Source organism: Cucurbita pepo, chromosome 4 (assembly GCF_057944985.1).
Source record: "Cucurbita pepo subsp. pepo isolate OVF chromosome 4, ASM5794498v1, whole genome shotgun sequence".
Classification (NCBI taxonomy): Eukaryota; Viridiplantae; Streptophyta; class Magnoliopsida; order Cucurbitales; family Cucurbitaceae; genus Cucurbita; species Cucurbita pepo.
Genome location: NC_141801.1, coordinates 6,892,696 through 6,919,382, shown reverse-complemented (window position 1 = coordinate 6,919,382; position 26,687 = coordinate 6,892,696). Strand labels below are relative to the sequence as shown.

Sequence of the window (26,687 nt, the reverse complement as noted above, 5' to 3'; positions counted from 1 at the left end):
CACGGTAGCATGAGCATGCTGATCAAATTTCTCTTCCAAGCATCGATACTCTTCTTTAGGTGTGACACTTGCCTTTAGAAACCTTCCGACGTTAGTGTTATCGATCGACTTTCAACATTAGTGCCAAGAGTAGAGGGAGATAATTTTTTCATTAATCGTTCCTAGGATTCTCATTCAATATGTTCCTATAATTCTCGTTCAACTATGCGATTCCATCGAGTTATTTTTAACGTTTTTGCACAAATTCATAAAAAAATATATGAATTCTCTTCTCAATGGCCTCTTTTCATGCTTATTAACGTCATTATAAAATGTTTATGAAAGGAACATTTGGTATTAGAATCAATTAACTCGATTAATTACATTATTTTTCTTTTTTTATTTCAAATTTTCCTAAGCGTGGAAGAGATTATTGAACTCTTTCGTATTACTTTTCACTCTTCATTTTAAATATTGACAACTACTTCTCTGATTACACAAACTATCTCTTAACTAAAGCTAGGGATTACACAAACATTCCTTAACTTGAAGCTGCGAGGGTTCCGCAAATATTCCGAGTAGATTTTCTATCCAATATCGATGTAGTATAGTCAACATCGATGTAAGCTTCCAATGCAAGAGAATTGTCCCATTTGAAAAAATAATATGAAGTTCCTTTCGCGTAACACTTTATATGATAATAGGCTTCCACAAATCATGCATGTATTAACTACTTACACTTGTGAGTTTGTTACGTCTAGGAGTGTGAGCTAGATATATGAGTCTACTCACTAGCCTCAAGAACACTTTTCTGTTCATTGCATGTTATTATTATGACTCTCCCAAATTGCCAAATTGTGATGTGCATCCATTAGCGTTCGTGCATGATTTACATATGTTTTTTTCTATTTTCATCAATAATATCTAAGTACACTACTACAGTACCGAGAAAGTACTTTAGCCTTCTAGGTTTTGTGATCTCATTCTTTTATCAATTTTCGTCGGAGTTCAATCTTTTTCTTATCTCTAATGATTATGATGTCATTTACATACACTAGAAGCACTTAAACTCCCCTCAATTCTAAGTATTTGATAAACACTAGAAGCACTTAAACTCCCCTCAATTCTAAGTATTTGATAAAGATTGTGATCTTGATTTGCTTATACCCGTAGTCTTTCATTACCTTTGTGTATCTTCCGAACCATGCTCTTGATGATTGTTTTAGTCCATACGAGGTCTTTCTCAATTTAGTGATATGAAAACGCTACCTAGTTAGATCTAATAACTCTTATAGATATACAAACCCAATATATAGAAATGTCCATGGAGTGGAGCAAAGATTCCCTTCAGAGAATTGGTAGAGATCGGGTTCCCCACGGTGCATTTTTCTCGATTATTGTTCTTATAAAAAAAAAATTGAATGCATTATTTTCATTTTTCAATATAAATTATTAATTGGGGTTAATTCAATCATATTTATTAGAAATTGGAGTTGAATCACTTTTTTTATAAATTAGTCCAAAAACAAATGAATGCTGGACATTAAACCCATTGGAATTTCATAAAACTCATCCAAACTTTATGTCATAAAACTCACTAGAATACATATTGTACTTTAGAAAGTTTGGAACTTGAAAGTGAAATTCAGAAAATTTCTCTTTAAAAATATATTTATATTTACATTAAGCAAGATAGGTCGGAATCCATCGGAATTCAGCGTCTTCGCTGGCACTAGTTCTTCAAAAGGGAAGGCACAGCCCATAGAGTAACATAATTACCCTACAAACAGTCTCAAGTCATCTAGTAAAGCTACCCAGACCTTTCAAAACATACCATGACCCTCACGCTACTTCATTCAGCCCCCACAACTACAGCCTAATTAGCTACTGGAGAAGAGCTTCCATTTCTGCCCTTTCTAGTATGTGTTGATATAAGTGTCTCACAGACTCCCAACAACAACATGAACATTAACAAAACAAAACAAAATTATGTCAAAAGAGTAACGTACCAAAGAATATATGTTAAGTAGACCGGGAAATTTACAGCTTCTCTCGTGCCGAACCATCTACAGTCGTCTCAGATAAGATCAGAGCAGGTGTTTTATGCTGTGGAGGAACTCCCAGTAATAATTAAGCATGTGATCTTTAGGTAATACTTCGGTCCAATATCCAGTGCAAAATATTGCATGTGCATCAGCTCCATACCTGTCTCAAATCAAATTCATTTTAATACACGTCCCAAGCTCAATAAGCATGGAAGAGATAGAACTATAAACCAAAGAGTTTAAAAGGATAGTCTTAAATTACTTGCCAACACCAGGAAGCTGAGTGACATGACTCCAACTTTCTTTTAAATACATCTCAGATAAACGCTGAATTGTAAGTGATCTTTTTCTTTGTAAACCAAGAGGTCGAATAATATCTTCTATCTGCTCTTGTGATACCTCCAAAGCAGACTTTGGATCGGGACACAACGTGAAGAGTTTAGGTATCACATCTTTTGCCTGCAATTTTCAAAATGAAGTCGCAGACTGAATCAAACTGAAAATTTTCAGCAAAAATGAAACCTACAGGACTAAGGGTGCATAATCAGAAAACAGAGAGTCAATTATGAGTAACAAGTTGACACAGAAACACAAAATGATAGAAGGTTTTGGTTGCGATAATATATAGTATCATGGAGTTTATTTCCCCAACCATTCATAAATACGTGCACATATAGTATCATGGAGTTTATTTCCCCAACCATTCATAAATACGTGCACGACCAACTAAATGATCACTCCAATAGACTGGCACAACTAAGAACCAGAGGTTAGGTATAAGAACTTCATATATACATGAGCATGTGTATCATTCATCTAATACTTTCTATCTCTCAAAGAAACGGGACGACAAATTTTTAGATTTTCCTTCAAACAGAAGACAGATTTTCGTTGATATTTGAACAGTTATACATAAAGAAATCCTTTTAAGAGTTCACAAGAAAATTAGAGAACGAAAGTTCAGTAAATCATACTCGAAGAATGATACCAAAATTCACTAGAAATGGCACCACAAAGTAGCTCTTTGATGCCTAAATAGTTTCAGCCTATCATCCACTTCAATTAATTTGGTTCCTATCTTTCCAAATACCCCAAAACAATGCTTTGTAAACTAATAGACACCAATTCTCAGGGTGTATTCACTTAACAAAGTAAGGGGTGGATCTACAACTTGGTATTGTGGATATCGTATTACCGTGGGGCACAAGGAATGTGAGTTAGTAAGGCAGCTGATGGTAAGTGCTGATTTGGGAAAGGAAGTGAGTATTGGAGAATACTATAGTATGATTCAATACGTAAAGAATACTCTAGATACCTAACAGAATATCTTCGAAGGGCATGGTGAAGAATATGGTAATTGACAAGGTTGAATGAGATGATATTTATCCACTTTTCTTGTTTACTTGATTCAAGGATATTGTTGAAGTTCATTTATGAAAACCCAGTCCTGCGGCAAAGTCGTGGAGTGGCAAAACTGTAATGAAAGCAAATCAAGTTTATGTGCCATGGGGAAGATATAGTACAGTATGAAATTGGAAATTGCATTCAAGATCAAGTAAATACCTGCTGCCCAGTCGTCCGGTTAAGGAGCATACATATGACAAGAACCCTCCAAGGGTCGTAAGCATGATCCTGTTGGAGAAGGCGAATTCCAGAGGGAGGAGGCTTCCATGTATCATCTGACGATTTTCTTCTATAAGCTTCCAGAAACAACTCGTCAGCCGAAAGAGTGGTTCTAGGCCTAGCAGAAACTTTATCCCTCACTTTTCTTTCCTTGGCTGGTTTGCGGATTCTTTTAACAGATTTTGCACACTGACTTGGAAGCTGTATAACCTCTTGTTGATTGTTCACTACTTCTTGTTCTTCTGATTTTTGAAAGAAACGTGAGACTATGCGCTCTCCTTGTTGTTTTGTTTTTGAATTTTGTAATGAAGGTGAAACTTCAATCTCCACTTCAGGGTTCTTTTCTGAATTTTGGAAATAGCGCGAAACAATCCGCACTCGTTTATCCTTTCCCGATTTTTTAACAGAACGTGAGGATTTTCTGATTGAACGTTGATATGCTTTTGAATTATCGGAGCTAGAAGCTACGTCTTTCCTCCTCCTTTTTCTGTATTCTCCGACCCTTGATCTTTTAATTGGTTGATCTGTGACATTGACATCCTCATCCTCATCCTCATTATGGGCTGCTTGTTCTATCTCCGAGTGTTGAAAGTAGCGTGATACAATTCGTTCTCCTTGCTGGGTTGATTTTGATTCCTGGAAATGACGCGAAACTACACGTTCATCTCGTTGAACTGGCATGGAATTTCGGACAGAAGGTGGGGTTTTTTGCACTATTTGTTCATCAAACCCAAACTGCCGGTAAAACCGTAAAACCCTTCGAGCCAATGGAGGCTTTATCGCCGGTTGATGGTCTGATTTTGCATTTTGAAGATCCTCTAGAGTCAATATAGGAGGCTCATGCGCTAAAACCCTTTCCCTTTCAGAAGTTGGGGTTTTGGGTGAAACTTGTTGTACATCCTCTACGGTTAATGTGGAAGTCCCACGCTTCGGGTTATCCTGAAGATCCTCAATACACAAAATCGGAATCTCGTGCCCTACGGCTGTCTTCTGATGATTCGATTCAGAGGTTTGGAGAACCTCAAGAGTCGAAATCGGAGAGTTTTGCGCCATGAGAGTGGTACTCTTTTGGGTAAAATCCTCCGGCGTGGGGTTTTGAGGATTCGAGTCGGAGGGGCATTTGGAAGGAGGAAAGCGAAATCTGGAAGAGCATTGAACCGAGAAATCGGGAAATGAAGATGAGGAGTGAGGGGAGAGATTAGGGTTCATGATTGTAGTTGCAGTCATGGCGGCTGCCGAAAAGGAAGTGCATTGAACCGACTGATGGCTTCACGAACTTGGCGCGCTTCTCTTTTGCGTTATAAACTGGTTCGACGATTTTAGCGCTCTTTTTTTATTTATTTATTTTTTTTTAATTTTTTTTTAAAATTTTTAATATTATTATTATTACTATTTTTTAAATTTTATTGGAAGCAGTTTTTTTTCAAATAGATAAATTACAAAATTAATGATAATGTCTATAGTTTTAAAGGTTAGAATTTCGTTAAAATTTCCACTCAGTCCAAATTTTGTCGAGTCAACGAGATTAAGAAGTGAAAATTTAGTCTTCAGCACCTATTTAGTGTCGAGTCTTTCATCTCTACATTTTCACATCGACGCCAATTTGACTACAGCCTTATTAGATCTATTATTCTTTCCATTGGTTGAAGTTTTGAGGTTGCACTTATAAAAGATATTGCAGATCTATGGCAATAGATTGTTGTGGACGATTTACACCTTGATAAAAAAGTTCCTCTTTTTGCTTTTGTACGATTACATGGGTGGTTGGAGGGAAATGAGAATATTTTAACTCATTTTTAGAAGCTATTGAAAATATTTGAAACGAGACTTACTCGTAGCTCTACGAGCCACGTAAGTCACCATTTGGAGAGGTCCAATGCTAAGTACAAACATAGAAGGGAGAGGACCTTTGAGGTGGGTGATCTTATGATGCTGCACCTTCAGAAGAACAGACTACCCTCAGGGGCATCACTCCAAATTGTTACCAAACCAGATTGAACCTTTCCAAGTTCAAGTTTTCTACCTATGATGTTGTTACAAAACTCGAGTTTGGAAGTGCAAAAATGCCTACAGTGATTTCGATATTCTAATAATTCATTGATCAAACATGATGTTTTTGATTCAAAATCACTTTAAATCATGTTCGGGCGAAAGAAAATCAATGTTTTCAACACTATCTACAGTTCAAGCGGGTTCCTAGAACTAGTTGAAATGATATTACACAAACACATTAAGAAAAATGAGTTTTACAGGCGACCAGATTTTCAAGTTGCAGCAATTCCAGGTCTCTTTCTTCGTCAAGCATAAGTAAAGTGAACAATAATGCTGCATTGCAGTCATTCACGTCGACTTGTTTAGTTTTAGCCTTTGTTCTTCTAGAAGCGTTAGTTCGGTATGCCACTCTTCGAGTTTGGATAACTTGTTCAACTGCTCGGGCTTCATATCTTGCTGTGGCGTTTTCTGCAACTGAGCTTCTGCAATTCGAATCTGCAAACCGAAACAATAGAACAAAACAAGGAAAACGATCAAAGATAGAGAAAAACGCAGATCTTCAGCTGTCCACAAAGCAACCAATAATTCATCAAAAGATGTTCGCAAACAGAAAATATAAGTTATGGCACCGTGTGCAAGTAATACTGTAAGAACAAAAGAATTTCTTGAACAAATAGCATTTGCATCAAGAATACTTTGAGATCCCACATCGGTTGGGGAGGAGAATAAAACATTATTTATAAGGGTGCGGAAATCTCTCCCTAGTAGACGCATTTTAAAAACTTTGAGGAGAAGCTCGAAAGGAAAAACCCAAAGAAAACAATATCTATTAGCAGTGGACTTGGGCCGTTACAAATAGTATCAGAGCCAAATACCAGACAATGTGCTAGGAAGGACACTGGGCCTCGAAGGGGGTGGGATTGAGGGGTCCCACATTGATTGGAGAAGGGAACGAGTGCTAGCGAAGACGCTGGGCCCCAAAGAGGGGTGAATTGTAAGATCCCATATCGGTTGAGGAGGAGAACGAAACATTTTTTATAAGAGTGTGGAAAACAAACCACAAACACCACCAGCAGCATCTACAACAACTACCCCTAGTATGAGGCTGTAACTAGCTAGGCTGTTATATACTTACTATACTGTTTTCTCTGTAATATTAGAGCTAATACAGCTCGGGAGAGACGAGAAAGGGTACGAGGGTCTAGAGTAGAAGAGAGTAGAATTCTAAAACTCCTCAACCATTCTGGATTTTGGAAACGTAATCACTTATAACAGACTATATTGCTTCCCACTCTTCAATTCTTTGGGCTACCAACTTCGGTAACAAGGCCTTGAACCTGGGCGCAGAAGCCTAAACTGTTGAGGGGGAGGCCTAAATTGTCGGTGGCTAATACTAACCTCGCCCTTGCCCCCATGAAAGCCTTTGGTTTTGCCTCACAATTCAGCCTTTGTGAGGAGTCTACTGAAGCTGTCCATAACTAAGAGGAAAGAACACAATGGATCTCCTTACAACGTTTATCCTCCCCAAGGTAACCAACCAAGCAAAAATATTAATCTTCTCCAACATTTTAGCCTCCAAAAGTAAGGTGAAGAAATCAGAATCAAGGTAATTAACGATGACAGCACATGAGATTCTTAACTAGTGTAGTTTACAAACAACTAATTGGGCCTTAAAAACAATAATCATTCTATTACTCATATTTTTTTTTTAATTCATAACTTAACTAACTAGATCAGGTAGATCTACACCGGCCAATATGCCATACCAGCAAGGAGTACCCACAGGAAGAAAGTTGTTCAAAGAGTATGATACAACAAGTATCTAATTGTTTCCCTTTAGTTCTTGAATTTGTATCGTATGATGTAAACTATTTTAGAATGTATAGATAAAATAGAATTTTTATGCAATGGGATTGACAAATTTCATGAAAGACTTAGAATCAAATATGATTTGTAATATTCTACCAACGCAAATTTGTATTCACCTTTTTTTTTATTGCTCTAATTCTCTTGTCGATGTCATTGGAAGGAAGCCGCTGATCATCCATTGGCTCAGAAGAAGGGTTTTCACTTTTTTGATTCGTAGAAACAGCAAGTTCATTCATCTGGGTACTTAATGACTGGACAGGTTCCGACACATTATCGACATATGATTCCTTTGCTTCAATGATCTCTCCAGCATCAACTTGTTCCAAAATTTTGTCATTTTCATGAGCTGCCTGCAGAAAAATGACAATGAAGAAAATACCATGTCCTCATACTTCATTGGATGGGGGAAAAGAACAGAAAGTAGAGATGAAAATCGTTTTCTGCCCTCGGGACGTATAAATTTTAGATATTTTCATCGCCAGTCAGGGATCACAAATAAATTTGTTTTGATGACAGGCATTATATCAGTTGAACATACCACACGGAAAATAAACCAAAAATGAACTCCCATTATGCTTTTCAAATATTTTGTCTCACAATATTTAAGATGCCATCAGAAACATAACGTAACATTCTCAATTGAGGGGAAAACAAACCTGTACTCGCTTGTCTTTCTTTCTCTCATTCCGCTTGGCAGACTTGCTCTTTGATTTTACATCTGATGGTGGATCATAACCAGGAGGCCCGTCATGGGATGCCATCTTTTTCCACTGTATCCCACAGAGAAAATAATCCCCATGAATGACAGAAAGATGACTATTAGGGTGCTGTAAACTAAAGGAATCAAACTTCAACCAGAAAAACAATAGAACTCAGTGACTGCTTTTCACTCAAATTATAATTTTCAAGAACATAAAATAACTTCTCCTTTGATTCCTTACTCATGCGAGCTATGGTAAGAATTGTATTAGCTAATCTTTATCATTTTAAAGAAGATTTTCCACGCACGAAGATGTTGGTTTGGTTTTTTGTTTTTGTTTTTGTTTTTTTGGGTATAAGAAACAATTTCCTTGATGTATGAAATTACAAAAGAGAGGAAAGAAATCCCAAGCCAAAAAGGCTGCCAAAGACTTCTCCAATTGGTCATAAGAGAGTCAAAAGAGTAAGAACTAAAAAGAGGTAACAATTTACGACAAGATATAGTAAGTGAAGTGATACTATCCAAAAGCTTTGACGAGGTTTCCCAAAGATTTTTCTTCTATTTTCTGTATGGATGCTCTGATAACATGAATGAAAGGAGATGGTGTGCTAATAGGCCTAAAATCTCCCACTAACATGGCTTCCACCTTTTTGGGTATAATGCAAATGTAAGTCTCGTTAAGGTTTCCATTGATGATACCATTCTTTAAAAAAAGAAAAATCTTGGAACAGCCTTAACATGTCGGGTTTGAGGACGTTCCACGATTTTTTAAGATTCCATAGTGTAGCTGTCCCAACTAGGGGATTTGTTGGTACCTAGATCACAAACAGATCACGGTATCTCATACTTTGTGAAGGAAAATTCCAAGTTATTAGCATTAGTTTTCTTTATGGAGTCCCAAGAAATGATATGAAACCCTTAGTCTAAGAGCTCTTAGGGATATGCAAACCCCTAAATCACTGAGGCTAAAACTCCCAAATCAAGATGATTTCACCTCAATGAAGAAGATAGAAGCCGTTTACCTTGATGATCAATATCAAGAGTAAAAAAAACTTGTTTCTAAACTCAAGATTCGAATCAATTCACAAGAAAGCTTGATCAAGACTACTTAAATGACTCTATCATGCAAATCTAAACACATAAAACGCAAGGGAACAAGCTCATGGTTTATGAAGCATAAGATGCAACTATCCTTCTAGTATCCAAAATCTCCAAAATCTTAATTGTAAAGCAAAAACATAAATGACTATTTATAGCCTCGAAAATAAACTCTAGAGTAACCTATGGTCAATTGAAAGGTTGTAACTATCTACCCATCAATACCACAATGGCTATCATGGCCACTAGCTACATTGTAACATAAAACTCTAAAACTAAAAAAATACAGTGAAACTTCCTTGAGAACTAATATTCTAATAAGTCAACCTAAAGTTTGTAAGAGATCATACATTCAAATCTTCAATCCAATCCAATCTGACACATTTTAAAGAAACATATTTCTTTAACTTCCATTATCTCATTACTTTCACAATACTATTCCATCATTTACATACTTTTTCTCTTCTTTCTATTGTGTGCTCCACCGGATGAAATGATCGCTTGAAGTCACGGGCTACAGTATTTCACAGTGCTTCGTCTTATACATCACAGAGAAGGAAAATATAGTGATTTAGAGAGCAGCCTTGACATATCACATTAACGCAAACACATAAACGGCAGCAGCTAAAAGGATGATTTGGTTATCCTAGTATGAGTTTCACAAGCGAGTTAAGCGAGCAACAGCGACATAATAAAGGTGCAAGCAGACTATAGCTGAATAGAAAAGAAGAAAGGGAAAAGGGAAGGCTGCTGTTCATACCAAAGACCCTTTGGACTGATAAACGGCGACTTCTTCCTGCGGAACATAGCCAGCCCTAATCCGAATGGGTTTTCGAAGAGTACCATCGGGTCGCCTTGTCGGCGCCAGAATCCTTTCCCCCTCTTTTAGGGCTTTGTTCAGCCCCGCCATTTGCTTCAGCTGATCTCCTCCGCCTCCATCGCTGCTACCCATCGTCAGCAAGAGGGCAAGTAAGCAAGACACTGCCAAAATTCAGGTTGTTGAAACCAGAGGAAGTGGTGGTCCGACGCAAATTATTTTGCCTCAAATCCAAATTACAAGTTCCAGTTAAACCGTCCATATATTATATAAATATGTATATCATTTGCTTTATCGACGGTATCATATTAGAATACGCCCCAAGCATCTCTATACTTTTTTCTTAAAACTATGAATGTTGAATTTCTACACCATTAATCATTTGCCTCATTATGGGTCGTTTCTAATGCATACCGTTTCTGTATGAATAAAACACTCTGAATATGTACGGTAATCATGGAAGTATTGCGTGCATTATCTCGTTAAACTATAATTTGTTGTATGTCTTATGATCACTGATTACTTCTCTAGTATGTTAGGTATGAACGATATTTGTGTTCATTTCCTTTCCTTTCTGTTAGTTCTTTGGCATGAGAATGCACTATCCCATGATCAACCTCGAGGTATATTGACAAGTCCGCGCTAGTGGACCCAGTCGAACCCAAATAACAATGACATATGTTAGTCATGTTGGTGGTGTAAATGCATCTTTCCAACCATGAAAAAGTGAGATCATTTACTAAATATGCCTTTCTATTGTGGATGCCATGAAACAAAAAAAAAAAAAAAAAAAAAAAAAAAAAAAAAAAAAAAAAAAAAAAAAATTTAAGTTTTGACCAGAAAAAATATGTCAATATTATTCAGTTTTAAATTCCATTTTAGGAAAGTCATAAAAGAGCATATTAATTAAAATCAATTTGAAATATCATGTAGTAAAGGTCTTATACTTGTGAGAAAAAGTAGATAAGTTCATTAGGATCACACTAAATTACATAGACAACAAAGTTCGATAAATCTAATGAATTGTCGTGTTATTTACCCTTACGTATTAAAGGGATACAGATTAATAAAATCATATTTTACAAAGTAGTTTGATAATGATAAATCTAATACAGAATATATATCATCATATACATAAATTATGAATAAATAGAGAGTAAAGGCAGTGAAAGAGTCATCAGAGAAGTTATAATATGTGAACAAATGGGTGTGTCATTAGTCTAATGACTTGGTTGCAAGGAAGCAATGTCCAGAAGATCCATTAATTTCAGATGGTTACAACTAAATTTCAAGCAAATCCAAGCATATCATCAAGAGGAGGATAAGGCAATCAGGAAATTATACAAATTCACAATAAATTACATCACAGGCTTCTTAACCTGCCAAAGCTTTTCATCTCCCCTATCAGATGGACGGACGGGGGCGCAAATAAATGTCATCATAAATTTTGCTCAAAATTCCACAAACTCGTATTCCTTTATTATCAAGATTTCTACTTCTTTTTCTTATGCTATGTACCTGAGAGATGTTTCCTATTCCTACCCCTCCTTTCTCTCTGTCCATTTTCATCATTCATTCATCTACTACTACTCTCTCTATGCCTACGTCTCCTACCTGACCGTCCCAACAGCACCCTTCCGTGGCGGCGGAGGCGGCTAACCAATGACATGCTGCCCCCGTTCTCATTGTCACCACTTCCGCCATTGTCACTGTCTAGATGAATGGAATCGAAACTATTGAGCGGAGTGGTGTTGGGAATAATACCTGTACCGCCTTCATTTGGTCTGGGAGGGAAACTCCTCTCTGGCTGCTGCTGCTGCTGCTGCTGCTGTCTTAGCCGTCTATTGAGGTCGCTACTTGACGGACCAAAGGCATGTAGCAGAAGAAACACATTCACCAGATTACTATCAAAGCCCACTTCAAAGCCCCCATCCCTCTCAGCCGCATTCGCATTCAACCCCGCTTCCTCTTCCTCAGAATCAAACCCAAAGCTATTTCCTTCTATCACATAATCCCCAAAGACCACAGCTCCAGGCATTGTCGACCTGATTGTGCTCATCACGTCGTTCCTTTCGCATTCCCGTTCCAGTCTTCTCCATTTTTGTTCAAGCACGGGATCCACCTCGCGGGGCCTTGTGGATGGGTGCTCCTGTCTCACATGCTTCCTCAGTTCCTTGTAGTTTCCTAAAAACGTGCAGCTGTCCTGCATGCAGGTCCTCTTTTTTGCATTCAGATATTCTCTGGCAGGCTCAACCACGGTCCATCCTTTCACCTGTCCGCGACAGAGGGGGCATGCAAGCTCAGTCACTTCATGACTTTCACCAAGAAAACTTGCATCCTCTACAAGAGCTGAATAATCGATTGAGGTGTGTACTGGTTGTGCACTGTTGGACGAAATAACTTTGGTGTAAGCCTTTTTGTACTGGTCAAGGCAGTTGGAATAACGAAGGCTTGTGCCACACATATAGGGACGACAACCCTTATCATGAGATGAACAGAGTAAAAGAACAGCATTGTGTGGGTATTCCATGCATACAGAGCATGTTGCATCTTCCCAATACTTCTTATCCAGAGCGCTGACACAATTCTTTGGGCACAAATCCTCTGTGAAATCCCGCTTATAAGGGAGTGGATATGGGTTTGACCTGAATTGTCGGGAAGCCATCCTGCGACGTCCCCTTCTCCCTTTTGCCATTCGAGTTTCAATCTGTGATATATAGCCAAACATTTGCAGGTAATATGAACATCAGCAAAACCAAGTGGATTGTAAGAAATACATAATGAACATCACACTGCAAATTATGTATGCTCCTACAACGATGTACCAAGTCCTCATTCATATAATGACCTCAAGAGCTTCAATTGATGAACAAATAACAATAAATTTCGTTAAGGAATTCAAGTTCACAAACAGTGTAAACCACACATCTTGAACACAGCCAATGAGTTTTCAGCACACAACCACCTAAAACAAAAGAAACAAAAGGACAAAGGAACACAAAGATAGAAATGTAAACAAGCTGACACCGAGTAGTAAATACATAATTTAGCACCGCTCCTCAGGGATTAGTAAACAACACCTGCTTAGTGGCTAACTCTGAGCTTTCATAGACTATATTAAAGAAGCAAGCACTCAACATAAAGAGTTGTTCTTTATGGCCCTTTGGTCGTTCATTAATGGGAGAGTTTCCCCAATGCTCCCTCTCTAATAAGATAATAGCATGATCCTGCATCAGTAGTGAAGGTAAGTAGTTTGATGCTCGGAAAATTCTTCCATTTCTTTCCATCCAAAATTCTCAAACAAGAGCTAGAAAATTATAGCCTTGATCCACATTTTTGCTATCTCCTGAATGGGTTACTACTCCAAGACGAGACAAAAGAGGTAAGGGTGTAGCAGAAAGAAATGGGCAACATCTTCTCCTTGCCTTTTGCAAAGAATACACCAGATCGAAGAGAGAGAGCTATTTGGGGTTTTCTAACATCCTAGAAAACAAAATACACTGTCGTTGTCCAAAATTCACCACTTATTGTCCTTCCCTCGGTTGGACATGTGGGCCTTGTTTGGAAGCTGTCCTTCCTTACAAATATGTGAATAATGATTTCAACGTGCATAATAAAATCAGTCTTTGCAAGTGTCATCCAATCAAAGTTCTTATTAATAGCTTTAAAATGGTGCTAACAAAAACTGCAAAGAGAGAATAAGGGTAACAGAAAATTGAATATATAGATGCATGTGTGTGCATAGTTTGACATACTATGCAATATCTAACTTCCTTATTCTAATATTATTACTTGCACATGGTCATATTGTTTGGCGAGAAGGAAATTCTATCTTATAATTATTATTGAGGTAAAGAGACTACCAAGATATGGATAAAAGAAAAAGAACCTTGCTTTGGTGGTTTACTTCCACCTCAGCTTTCCTTCAGTATGTGGCAATGGAGCTATCGACCCAAAATAAATTCAGTCCTCTCTCACATGCAATTAACAAATAAAATCAGCCCTCTCCCACATACAAATAACAATAGTTCTTCAAGAGCAAGGACAATATTGCTTTCACTCTCACATAAGGATGCAACTAATCTCTCTCTCTCTCAACTATAGCTACAACGGCAGGTAAAAGAAGTGGATGTATGGCAAGGGGCTTCCATCTTTCTAAACTAGTGCTTTATCTCCTTATTCTTCAATGATCTTTTAGTGTTCTTTCTTATATCAGTATCATTTAGGGTTTTAATAAGAAGGGTTGGACTCTTTTTCCAGCAAAATAACAGGTGGTGGCCAAATGATTCTGTGATTCAGGGGTTGTTTTACAGATAATGCAGCATTGCGGGGATAAAACTATGTGTGGAAAACGGCGCTGCAATCTATCAAATGTATTCATGGAAATATGGCTAAGCTCCAAAAGACAATTCTAATTTTCTTTGGCTATAATCCATCCATATTGCTTCTGCAGGGAAACAATGGCGCTGTCAAGTTGTTATCTAAATCAAGCAGTGAAGATTTTGTGGAGAAAAAGCCTTTTGATTTAATTTCCATGACCATTGATCTCTAGAAGTTATTTCACCTCATACGATAAATCCATTATTGTCACACATTCCTCTATTTCATCATCTGTGAGATTTTCCCCTCAAATTCAAATTCCATCCTCCATGTTGAAAGCTCCACAAGTCCTGTATTATGTGTTTTTGTAATGACAGAATAAAGATGTTAAACCGTTCAACCAACCATTGCTCCGTTTCCAACTTTCTGCTTCACTCTCTCTTTAATGATATTTAATTATTTCATGATGGATCTTCATGGTCCCCTAATCCATGCTGGATAGCTATCATTTGGCCAAAAAGCTATATTATTTTCTTCCAATCGTTGCAATCCAAAGCCTCCATGAAAGGTAGACCCAGTGACTTATTCCCATCTTACGAAGTGTGATTCAGACTGGGGGGAGCTACCCTTCCAAAGGAAATTTTACATAATCTTGCAATATTCCACAGAACCTTTGATGGAATCTTGAAGAGGACAAAAAGTATGTGGGAAGATTTGGAAGTGTTGCTTGCAAAAGAGTGAGGCTGCCCTCATTGGATAAGCATGTGTGGTTCCATAACTGGATCTCCTTCTTTCAACTTTTTCAACAGGGGACCAAAAAGAAGTTCAAGGTTTACCGTAAAATGGAAGCCCTAGATAGATGTTAGGCCAGTATCCTTGCCTACAAACGAATTTCTCAGCTATCATTTCAACCTCCTTATATTCTGTATTAACCCTGATAGTCTCTGATTTCTGGTGATCAACTAGGATGCCTGTTCAAAATAGTCGACAAGGCCAAAAAGGTTGTTGAATACCAACACAGATTCATGGATGAGAAAAAAATGGTGTCATCGGCAGAAAGAAGGTGATGTATCCATAGGGAAGCTCTCTCAATCTCAAAGTTGTTATTCAAATTTATGGAACTTTCTTCTATCATCATTCTACTAAAACAATCCATGCCAATAATAAAAAGGAAGGTTGAAAAGGGATCGCCTTGTCTAAGGCCTCTCAAAGCAAGAATCTTTCTTATTGGGCGACTGATGATGGTGATAGAATTGAGGAGGATATACAACCTGTGATCCACTATTGTTAAATAATGTTGGGCAACTTCGTGAAGAAGTTGGGCAATCAAAATGTGTTAGACGGGGAAATTTTGACTAGATTTTTACAATGTTATGAAAGACTTTCGTGGCTTAGACCTTGAGGCTCCCCTCACAGCTAGGCTAAATTTTAGCCTCAAATATTTTAACTTCCTTGGATTATAAAAGGCTCATGCCTCCATGAAAACACACTAAAACTTCAAGTCTCTGTGCCTCATAAAAGGACTAAAGAATTACATAAATGTCATATTCTTAAAACACAGAAGTTTATTAATGTAATTATTATTATGTGCTAATATGCATCTAAGTAAGCAATTCAGCCAATTGGTAATTTTATTGATCAATGGAGGACTTTAAAAATGTTGATAACAAAAATTAAAGAGCAAGAGTTACTATTATTGATCGTGATGTGGTTAAAAACAACCTTTATGGAAGGGATGGATGAAAATTACACGGGTTTCATTCAAGACGCAATAAGAACCATGAACATGCATGATTGATTGGATTTCTGTCAGTTTTTATACTCGTTGAAGTGGAGATTGTCCATCCAAGAGATAACAACTGGGGAGTATTCAAGGAGAGTTTTCAAAAAAAAAAAAAAAAAAAAAGAACTTATCCATAAAAAACGAATCAACTAAAAAAATTCAAAGCAAACCTTCTTCCTACGGATGCAAAATGTAAGGCTTAAAAGAATAATTCTCAAACAATTGTTGCAGGTTCTTTTAGGGAATAAACTGAAACATGATACGCAAGTTGTGGAAAAAGAGAAGTTGAAACGACAGCAAAATAGAAACATGGGTGTGTTGGTCCAATCAAATTAGGGGCCAGGGTGCACTAATATCCGGTGGGATTGGCAGTAAGACATTAGGAGAGTATCGAAGCAGTAGTAGGAGAGGGGAAGGAGAGTAATTTCATTGATGAAACGAGGATAATTCCCAATTCAGGAAAATGTGGAGGCTGGTGACAAAGAATTTTAAGGCCAATTGTGCCTTCAGTGATCAAAGAATTCCATGACGCCAAATCAAAAATTGAAAATTCAGAGATCTTATCTTCCAATTGTAATATTCAATGATAAACATTAAACATCAAACGAGAAGAAAATAAAGTAACATATTCTACAAACTACATAACAAATCCTTAGAAACAGACAGACAGTTTAGTCTCATTCCCCACTTCCCATAACTTCTCAGATCATCCACTTGGTCCTATTGAGTAAAAAAATTGTTTATTTTCGATCTCTTTTTCTACTTCATTTGATCTAATTTTGTGTCTTTATTTGTTTAGCCCCAAAGCTTAGAAGATTTATATGTTTTTTTCTTCTTTTTCTTTTTTCTTTTCCTTTACTTTAGTATCTTCATTTTCTCTGTGTTCTAAATGTGTCCCAGATATAGCTAAAATTTTAAAATAATAATGATCAATTGAAACATTATATCATGTCCAGGATCTGAGCAAAATAGCTTTTATACAAACGCACGTCATCAAATATCATTTGACTTAATTTAATCTCATGCAGTCCCATGAAGGAGACAATCATGCTTTCAAATCTACATAAAGAAATATGATTAAGCCCACTTAAAAAAAATTCATTCTAGGATTATATCTCTGTAAAGCAATTTCCAATAACTGGGGCATAGATCAGTCTTAAATCATAAAAGAGAACCATTAATAAATACTCTCTTTATGAATAGAAATATTGGATGCATTCTACACAAGATCACACCTTATTTTGTCATGTTGTTTACCTTCTTCCATTGGTTCAATAAGCGTCACATTATCGTGCATAGAACCACATTTCTAACACATAGGATCATAATTGAACATTTTTAAAGTTTAGGTATTAAATAGACTAAGTTTGTAATTTAATCCAAGAAAAGTTAAGGTTTGTTTAAGAACTATTACCAGAATAATTTAAAGTTTTGAAGGACAAGAATTCAGTAAAAAAATATGGTTGGACAGTTGTCCTATAAAATTTTCTTTCTATCATTTTCCTTACTTTAACCTCATATGTGCTTTATTATTTTCAGAACAAATGAAGTTATTCTTTCTTTCCAAATCACGAATCCAACAGGTAATTTCAATGTTCACAACAATTTTAAACATTACACCTTTTCTAAATGAAAACATATACACCAATCGGTTTTGGAAAACAGGTTTCTCAACCAAAATCAAACTATGAAGCTAATTAGCCAAGTAATTTGCACAAAACCAACTATTATTAACGGAAAATCGGAAGGGAATTCAGATCGAATATCCTCTGCCTAGCGTTTAACAGTAGAAACTAACGTCTATTCAACAAAGAAATTGCAGGAAAGATCAACAACAAATGAACAAAACCATTATCTATGATAGAAGGTCAGCATCTTTAAGAGATCCTAGAATCATATTCAGTTTTCCAAACGTCAAAACATACAAGGAAAGGCAAACAGATAGATCAAAAGTAAGAATCAAAAATCTACTAGATCAACAAAATTCTGGGATAAATTCCAACAAACTCCAAAACACATCTACATTAGAAAGCCGATACTCACCAGCTTCAAAGTTCAAGGAAATCTAGATCCAAGAGAAGTCAGAAGGGAGAGATCAAACTGCACCTGAAATCGCATTAGCACAAATAAAAACACAAAATCATTTAAAGGATGCGTGTAAATAGCAGAGAGCTAACAACAAGAACGTGCTTAGCAGAACAAACAGGATGGAATTGATTAAAAAAAAAAAAACCGAACACGCACATGGGCTTGACTTTAATCCATGTGAGAAAAAAACAATAATTCAGAGAAATATAAGTTCAAGAGCAGACAATGGCCTCTTAAAAAAGGGAAAATCCAAATCAACGGAGATCCTCACAAGAAAAATTGACAAGAATTAGAAGAAACATGAAACATCTAGCATTTAAACCGCGATTATTACAAGACGAACAGAACCAAAACGGAAACGATAAAAACCCCAGAGTGAAAACGATACCGAAAAACGCAGAGGGTGAAGAACTGTATGTAAATCCGTCCAAAATTCAGGGAAACACAGTAGAACACGAATCAAAGATTTAAAAACGGAAGTGAGAAGAGAGTAAGGGTTTTAGAGGAGAAAACGGGAGAGGGAGGCGATGAAATCGAGGGAGTTACAGGCAGAAGAGAGATAGATTAGCCATTCCATTACCTAACAGCGGAGAGAGAGAGACGGCGAATCGTTTGTCATTTGCACGCCACTTTCTCTTTCAGTTTTGTTCGTACATTCATCGTATGGAAGAAGATTGCGTGACCATTAGGAGGAGAGAAGGAAGGAACGTGAACACACGCGCTTGAGAAGCGAGTGGGAGGTGAAGTTATGATGTGGCTTGGCTACGCCGTCGCGAGAAGCCCGTTTTCTTGCATTGAAAAGGCGGAGACTTGGATCGGATTCTCATCGCACGGCAGATCTGATCGGATTTGATCGGACGGTCGTGGTGAGGTTGCTTCGATGGCTGTTTAGATGACACGCAATCCTTAATTTTATCTTTCATCCTTTTTCAGCTTTCGAACCAAAACCACCTAACTTACTCCATCTATATTCTTAAATAGTTTTTTTTTTTTTTTTTTTTTTTTTTTTTTTTAATAATAATAGAGGAAACGGTAACCACGATCCAAGCTAGCTGCTAGCAAATATTGTCTGTTTTGATTCGTTACGTGTCGTCGTCAGCCTTACTCTTTTAAAACGTCTCTACTAAGAAAACGTTTCCACACCTTCATAAGTAATGTTTTGTTCCTCTCTCTTTAACCGATGTCAAATTTCAAAGAAACATACATAGAACGGGACGTGATTCAATAGTGAAATATGTATTTTAATGTAAAGCTACATATCGGTTTGGTGCTTGCCGCACTTCTGATGCTATCAAAGAGTTAAAAGTATAACAAATTTAGGTTTAGATAACGAACTTTGAGTTCCTTCAATGACATTTTCATAGTCTATGTACACGAAGAGTTCATCCAGAGTTCTTCCTCTTTTAAATATGGTTAAGGTAAAGTTGAATTTCGACTCTTCCCATGTAACAACCCGCTTTTTTTTCGAGGAACTCGAGAAATAAGTCGTTACCTTTCTTACTAGGAAATGACGAAAAGTGCGTAAAATTTAAAACTTTCGAACATGCATACACATAAGGAAATTCAGTTCATCCACATCAACATCTGACAACTCTCCACAATACCGACACTCCACACTACGTACACACAAAGGGACATAACACAGGAAATTCATAAAACCTAACTATACCAATGAAACGAAAAGAGTTCGGTAAGAAAACATATCAATGAGACACATGACACTAGCCCCAAAACTCCATACCCCCCAGCTCGTGTGCACCTCTGCCCCGATCGTTCCATTAGGCCTCGTCTGAAAGAAAACAAAGTAGCAAGGATGAGTATATACTATATACCCAATAAGCAGCCTGCTGAAGGTTCATATTGGGTTTTTAAGTCTTATTGATCTTGCTTATGTATTTGTCATTTATTTTCTATGGGGGTTTAACCCCCGTGTGGGTGCCCCTGGGCTACCTCCCTTAGGTTCTTCTCGTTCTAGTTTTCTCTTGATTCATGGTTCTATCTGGCCCTCCAGCCCTCGGAATTTCTCATAAGTTCTCTAGGTCACTAGGCTAAATGTCTCTACTAGTACCTCTTCTTCATCATCAAGTCTCAATGACCTCGAGGAGCGACCTCGATATTCAAGGTTCATGCATTTTAGGAAACGACCAACTCTCAAATGTACCACCGTGGACCCCTGTCACTCGTGACAAGTTCACTAATAGGAAATTAACTGGCAAACTTCCCATAAGTCCCCACAAGGTACCATCAACAATAAAATGGTCAGTTTTATAGTTACGCGGACCCTTGACAATCGAGTCAAGTTCACGATTAGAGGTTAGTTGGCGAACCCCTAAACATCCCCGCTTAACCGCTAATGTCATATACATGAACAGTAATCCTCGACCAACTCTAATGTACCAACGTGGACCCCTGTCTCTCGTGACAGGTTCACTTAAAGGAAACTAACTGGCAAACTTCCTATAAGTCCCCACAAGGTACCGTCAACAATCAAATAGCCAGTTCTATGGTTACGCGGACCCCTGACAATCGAGTCAGGTTTACTGTTAGAGGTTAGTTGGCGAACCCTTAAACGTCCCCGCTTAACCGCTAATACTGTAACATGCGTGACAGAGGCATAACTTAATCATCTAATCATGGAAAGCTAGTCATGAATCTCAGTTCATATGGTGGTTACATACTCATTTCGGTAAAGTTTCAGCGAACATGCATAATCACTTTCAACATGTATCATCTCACTCATTCTATGTTCAACTTCTAAACATACTTCTTGTACCATAATTTCATGCATACTAAGAGCGTAGCTAAATCCAAAGTTTCGAGGTGCCACTTACCTGGGCAGCGTGATGTTCTCTTTTTTTTGTTCGACAGGAGTTCCAAAGTTCGTCAAACTCCTCGAATAATATCTACGTTAGAAAAACAGGAATACGGGTGAAAGCGGTGCCAAAATCGGAGTCAAAATGGATAATTATTCGAAGAGGGCTCGGCTCAATAAGACCGCACTGGGCCGGCTGTCGCAGGCTGGCCCGTACTGAGCGCAAGCCCTTGATGGGCCGCGCGTCCGTGCCGGGCCTCGCGCCCATGCCGGGCCGGGCTGCGCGGGGGAAGAAGAGGGCAGCTTCTTCTTCCCCGATTCCTCCCTTCTCTCTCTCTCTCTTCTCTTTTTTTTTTTTCCTTCTTACCTCTGCGACCGACCGCAACTGTTCCTTCTTTCTCTCTTCTTTTCCCCCTCTTTCTTTTTCTTTTTCTTCCGTCTCCCTCCACGACTCTTCCGACAATCACCGTCCTTGAACTTCGTAGATCTAGACGAAACTCCGATCTTCTGTCTCCCTCCGTTCACACACGATCAAGGCTTCCAAAGTTGAATTTCGACTCCTCCCAAAACTCTGAGTATAGGCATGCAAAGTATATGCTAGCTCGACTCAGCTCGGCTTGGTCTAGGGCGATGCGAATGGTTAAGCCTTTTGGCCATTATCCTTTATTTTAGACTGCCAACTTCTATCCCTTTAAATTTGATCCATTGGTCAAAATTACTCGTAACATTAAGCCTCCATTCCTAAGATGGGACTTGTAGTTTAGCTTTCGACCCTTAAAAGTCCAAATTGAGCGTGTAGATTTTGTTTATGAATTGACCCATATTTATCGTCGTCCTTTATTATTATTATTATTATTATTATTATTATTAAATAGCCCAAAATTAGTTTAATATTTGGGGGAATACAAGGTGGTCCTTGTATTTGATTAGACTTTAGTTTGAGCCCTTTTTGGTTAAGTTTGTGGGTTTTATGGGCTTTTGGAAACACTTATTTAATACATGAACTAAGCGTTTACTACCATATTTTATGGTATTTAGAGTGAGTTTTTAAGTAAATAAAAGCTTAGTGTGTGTCACTTTTGTAAAGAATGTGTTAAGCTTTGGTGTTTAATGTAAACTATAAAAATGGACTAATACGTCGATTTTATCGAATACTTTAGAGATTGAATAACCTCTAGGAACCTAAGACTTTCATGAAGAAATCGAGGTCAAACAATCATTGTATAAGGCCGGAGAACATCGCTTTCAGACGCACGTGGGCACGGGGAAAGTGTCTTCTCCCTCGCCTAGAGGTTTAAGAACAAGAGAGACAGTTGAGGGAGAGAGAATCTTCTAAGCAACTTTGAGGTGGAATATATTTTATCCTATTTTCCGAATTTGGTTACTTTTAGTATTTAGTTTGTATTCTATTTAAAGGTTGTAAACATTAATGAAAATTGGACTTTCAATTCCACTCCTATTTGTCATACTTAACTTGATATCAGAGCTTCTCGTTCTTAACGCATATGCAAAAGCATATGTTAACCATTCGAGAACACAGATAAGGCTTTCGTGTTCGTTATGTTGGGATGTGGACATACAAAAAAGAATTAGTAAATACAACATAGTAATAGTACTAAGAAGAATTAGTAACTCCGACTTAGATCAATTAAATAAGTGGCCTTACGGTCGACTTGGTTGGAAGACTTATCTTATGTATAATGACACGTATCCAGTGGCCCTTGCAGTGTCATGTATGTTCATGTGGTATTATGATGATATGTTTCCATGTAACATTATGAGGTGTTATGATGATGTGAGTTGATATGGCATTATGATGTATTATGATGATGTTATGATACGATGTACTATAATGCTATAATTCACTAAGATGATAATGTATTATGACATGATGACATAAGATATATGATGATGTCTCATATTACAATGATGTACATGTATGAGATGTCATGTTGTATTATGATGAAGAGCTTTCTGATATACCATCCTTATAAATGATAAATGTATGAAGGCTTATGCATGCATGTTATCTAGAGTAACACATGAAAGATGTGTGAAATTGTGTCACATGAATAATTTAAAATGAAAATTATAGGGACATCATGCATATTGTAGATTCACTCTCATCAGGTTACTTTTCCATTTTATGATGATGAGTACAGACACGTACACTATGATGACGATAATGATTCTCATGTCTTGCATGATATTATATTGACCTAGGTTAGAATGTTTCAAGTAGATCAAATCAATTAATTAATCTTTTTTCCGGTAAACATTGGTGTGTTGATAAATAATTACTCAAATAACCCAATAAAAAAACTTCCTTAATGTTGAAGAAAACAACATTACCAAAAAAAAAAAAAAAAAAAAAAATCCCAAAATCTTGTTTTATTCTTTTTAAAGTAAATCTTTTAAAAAGTTATAAAGTCCCAAAATCCCATCAATTTTATATTTCAAGTTGCCATCTCAAAGCTCGAGTACCGCCTCTCGTAATATTCTCGTAAAAAAATGTTCATAATATTACATTTTCTTCGGCTAAATCTCTCTCTCGAGTAATCGCTCTCTCTACAAATCGTTCCCCGAGTAGCTATCCTCCCGTTAATTTTGTCCTTCCAAAAAATCTTCATAATTTCAATCCAGTCCCTTATTCCACAACCGTTTCTATTTTGACTCGTGGTTGTGGATGGGAACTGAATTGGTAAATCGTATAGGGACCAAAATGAAACAATTGAAACACGAACCGACCAGAGTCAGACACTTAAGCCATCAAAACCACATTGCTTGTACGTAAGAGACTGCTTCCTTGGACTGATCACAATTGCACAATCCACTGAAACCTGAACAATCCCAGAAGGAGAAGAAAAGGAAAGCATTGTAAAAATAATTGAAAGTGAAAGAATAATATTATAAACAAAAGAATAGGAAATGGGAAGAGATGCATCCAAAAGTCACATGGGGCAAGGAATGATCCAAAGGTTCCTTTCATCTCCTAAATAATGCAACCTTTTGATATCAATATTAGCTGTCACCATTACTTCTCGTCTAGAGAGACGAGATCCAATTGTCCACCCGGGTATGAATCTTTTTATCGAAGGATCAGAAAAGAAAGTGTACGGAGAGTATCGAAACAAAACATAGTGGTATTTGCTAGCAACAACATAACGGAGACAAACCCTGACTCGAAATAGCACTCGTGGGTATAACTTCAAAGGTATGGTTTGAACCTCTGTTTCACTTAAAAACACCGCTACCACCGAAAGTCCTCTCGAATTCATCCGAGATCTAATCGGTACTTAGCTTTGTTCGGATTGACGAATGTATCAGAGTATCTAATTGGTTCTATCATTGGATAAAGCTATGGTTTGCTGATCTACTAACGTTAAGGAGTTGCAGCAAAAGCTATGGCCAAAGCTATTGGGAAGATTACAAAATGGGCGTGAAAGTAAAGCAAATATGAAGGAAAACGATGCTACTTTCTCTTGTCGCTTTCCCTCTTTCTTTTTAGACTCCACAGCTCAATTTCTTGACTAAAATATGACATGAAAACAATTATGAACAAACAATTAAAGCTACAAAATGGGGGGATCAGTTCAGATCCTTTCTAATCCAGTCAAGAACATAAAAGAGTTCTTGCCAAATTCTTTGTTCTTCAATCTCTTCTTCTACTACTCTTATTGTTTGATTTCCAAAACCAAAGCAGACCAGTTTTCTACCCTTTTCTGTGTTCATGTGTATCAAAATTATTATGAATTCAAAGCTTTTTCTACTTATGCACAAGGTGTTCTTCAGAATTAAGGAAAAGAAACATTAAAAAGTCCGAAAAACATTGACAGCATTTCTGGTTCAAACTCACCCAATTTATAACACAAGAGAAATAAATTCAAGAGGAACAGAGGGGGCAGATGGCAGGGAATGGCAGGGAATGGCAGGGCGTGGCAGAGCATTAAAATGCGGAAGACCAGAAGGGTATACCAGAAATCAGGTAATTACATCCATGTCCCTAAATCTGAATCTCCTAGAAAGAAAAAGGTAAGTATAGTATGGTATAGTATAGTACCTGAACGCCGGGGGAATTGAAGGATAAGAGGCGGATCTTAGCGGCGACATCGCCGAGTATTCTGAGCTCAACACGGTCGTTCAAGGAGGCGTCACGGATCAAATCAGCAGCGTCGGCTTGGAGGAGATTGACGCGATCGACGGCGACAGTGGTATCGACCTGGCGCTGGCTATGCGGTTCTTGAACAAATCCAGGAACAGAGGCTCGACCGAGGGGGATTCCTCGGTACATAACAGTGAAACGGGACTCGCTATACTTGATCCCGACCTTGTTAGGGTTAACAGCAGTGAAAACCATTCGAATGTTGAGGGAAAGGGAAGCCATAGGAGTAGTGGGAGTGTTGGGAGTGGTAATGCCCATGTACTGGACGCCGACCTGCTGGAGATCAAACTGCGGCTTCTTGGGCTTGAGGGCGAGGACGACGACGAGGACGACGGCGAGGACGAGGAGGGCGAGGAAGGAGAGGAGGAGGAAGAGGCAGCAGCAGCAGCCCTTGAAGGAGGCGGAGGAGAAGGAGGAGGATCGGGGGCTGTAGGGCGGGTGGTGGCGGTGGGTGGAGGTTGAGAGAGTGGCGTTCGGGAGGGGCCTAGAAGTGGAAGAGGACGATGACATTTCGGTTCGGTTTTCAAACCTTAGTCTCTGGGAGTACGTATGGTTTATGTGGAAAATTCAAAAGGATTGAAAATATTTAGTGCTTTTCTCATCCGTTGATTTCTACGAATAAAGAGATGATATGTACACACGTGTGTAAAACACACATAACTTTATTACAATAATATTATAACTAAATAAATAAACTTTCATAAATTTTATTCTAATTCCTTTTTAACAAATATTTTAAACGAATAAGTTTTAACCCAATCATAAATGGGCACCTACACCCACCAGATATTCTCTACTCGGGCCGGCTTTCCCTCAAGGCTTTAAACGCTCCGGAAACGTTTCCACGCCCTTATAAATAGTGTTTTGTTTTCCTCCCAATCAATGTGGGACATCGCAGTTATTCGGATGATTTATTTAAATTTTTATTTTTAATAAAAATAAAATGTTAGATTTTAAAATATTTATTTACTTATTTTCAAACCTTTAATTGAAATTTGTAACTTTGAAGTTGAAAATTATTTTTAAGAAAAATAAGTAGTAAAAGAAATTATGACATTAAATAAAAATAAAATAAATAAATGTATATATCGATAAGTAAAAATATATATTTTAAAATTAATAATAAATTTGGGCGGATTCGATTCAACCCAATTTAGATTTAGGGAAATCCATGAACCAACCCAAGTTTTCAATTATTTGAACTCAACACAACTCAAATTGTACGGGGTAGGTGTTGAGTTGATTGATTTTTTCAGGTTATCGAGTCCTTTTGATACCGCTAAATAAAAGTATTCTAAATATCAAATCCAAAGAGAACAAATGTCACACAATTACAAAGACAGTCAATGATTCTCTCGGAGGAAACCTTGCTAATCAAGATTAAAAAATAGTCAAAGTC

General features: G+C 37.5%; 4 protein-coding genes across 7 annotated transcripts; all 4 read right to left on the bottom strand.

Moving 5' to 3' along the window:
- Positions 1 to 1,623: 1,623 nt before the first annotated feature.
- LOC111792320 (DNA glycosylase superfamily protein) lies at positions 1,624 to 4,944 on the bottom strand. 3 transcript variants are annotated; one of them, XM_087122984.1, is made up of 3 exons: positions 3,588 to 4,944; positions 2,291 to 2,483; positions 1,624 to 2,184 (listed from the first exon to the last, which is right to left on the bottom strand). In XM_087122984.1, the coding sequence occupies exons 1-3, from the start codon at positions 4,872 to 4,874 to the stop codon at positions 2,081 to 2,083; spliced, it is 1,584 nt and encodes a 527-aa protein (XP_086979110.1). In that variant the 5' UTR covers positions 4,875 to 4,944; the 3' UTR covers positions 1,624 to 2,080. The 3 variants fall into 3 exon arrangements, 2 of the variants coding, with proteins under 2 accessions (XP_086979110.1, XP_023529473.2); XM_023673705.2 differs by having other exon boundaries at positions 2,287 to 2,483; positions 3,588 to 4,941; XR_002814777.2 differs by lacking the exon at positions 1,624 to 2,184 and adding an exon at positions 3,340 to 3,498 and having other exon boundaries at positions 2,345 to 2,483; positions 3,588 to 4,943.
- A 776-nt stretch (positions 4,945 to 5,720) lies between these two features.
- On the bottom strand, positions 5,721 to 10,382 carry LOC111792321 (partner of Y14 and mago). The gene is made up of 4 exons (XM_023673707.2): positions 10,067 to 10,382; positions 8,165 to 8,278; positions 7,625 to 7,858; positions 5,721 to 6,134 (listed from the first exon to the last, which is right to left on the bottom strand). Exons 1-4 carry the CDS (start codon positions 10,256 to 10,258, stop codon positions 5,988 to 5,990), a joined length of 687 nt encoding a protein of 228 aa, XP_023529475.2. The 5' UTR covers positions 10,259 to 10,382; the 3' UTR covers positions 5,721 to 5,987.
- Positions 10,383 to 11,315: 933 nt separating this feature from the next.
- LOC111792322 (uncharacterized) lies at positions 11,316 to 19,040 on the bottom strand. 2 transcript variants are annotated; one of them, XM_023673708.2, is made up of 3 exons: positions 18,895 to 19,040; positions 18,270 to 18,332; positions 11,316 to 12,830 (listed from the first exon to the last, which is right to left on the bottom strand). In XM_023673708.2, exon 3 carries the CDS (start codon positions 12,816 to 12,818, stop codon positions 11,700 to 11,702), a length of 1,119 nt encoding a protein of 372 aa, XP_023529476.2. In that variant the 5' UTR covers positions 12,819 to 12,830; positions 18,270 to 18,332; positions 18,895 to 19,040; the 3' UTR covers positions 11,316 to 11,699. The 2 variants fall into 2 exon arrangements, with proteins under 2 accessions (XP_023529476.2, XP_023529477.2); XM_023673709.2 differs by lacking the exon at positions 18,895 to 19,040 and adding an exon at positions 18,703 to 18,885.
- A 4,562-nt stretch (positions 19,041 to 23,602) lies between these two features.
- LOC111792323 (uncharacterized) lies at positions 23,603 to 25,918 on the bottom strand. The gene is made up of 2 exons (XM_023673710.2): positions 25,187 to 25,918; positions 23,603 to 23,966 (listed from the first exon to the last, which is right to left on the bottom strand). The coding sequence occupies exons 1-2, from the start codon at positions 25,796 to 25,798 to the stop codon at positions 23,880 to 23,882; spliced, it is 699 nt and encodes a 232-aa protein (XP_023529478.1). The 5' UTR covers positions 25,799 to 25,918; the 3' UTR covers positions 23,603 to 23,879.
- Between the last annotated feature and the right edge of the window lie 769 nt (positions 25,919 to 26,687).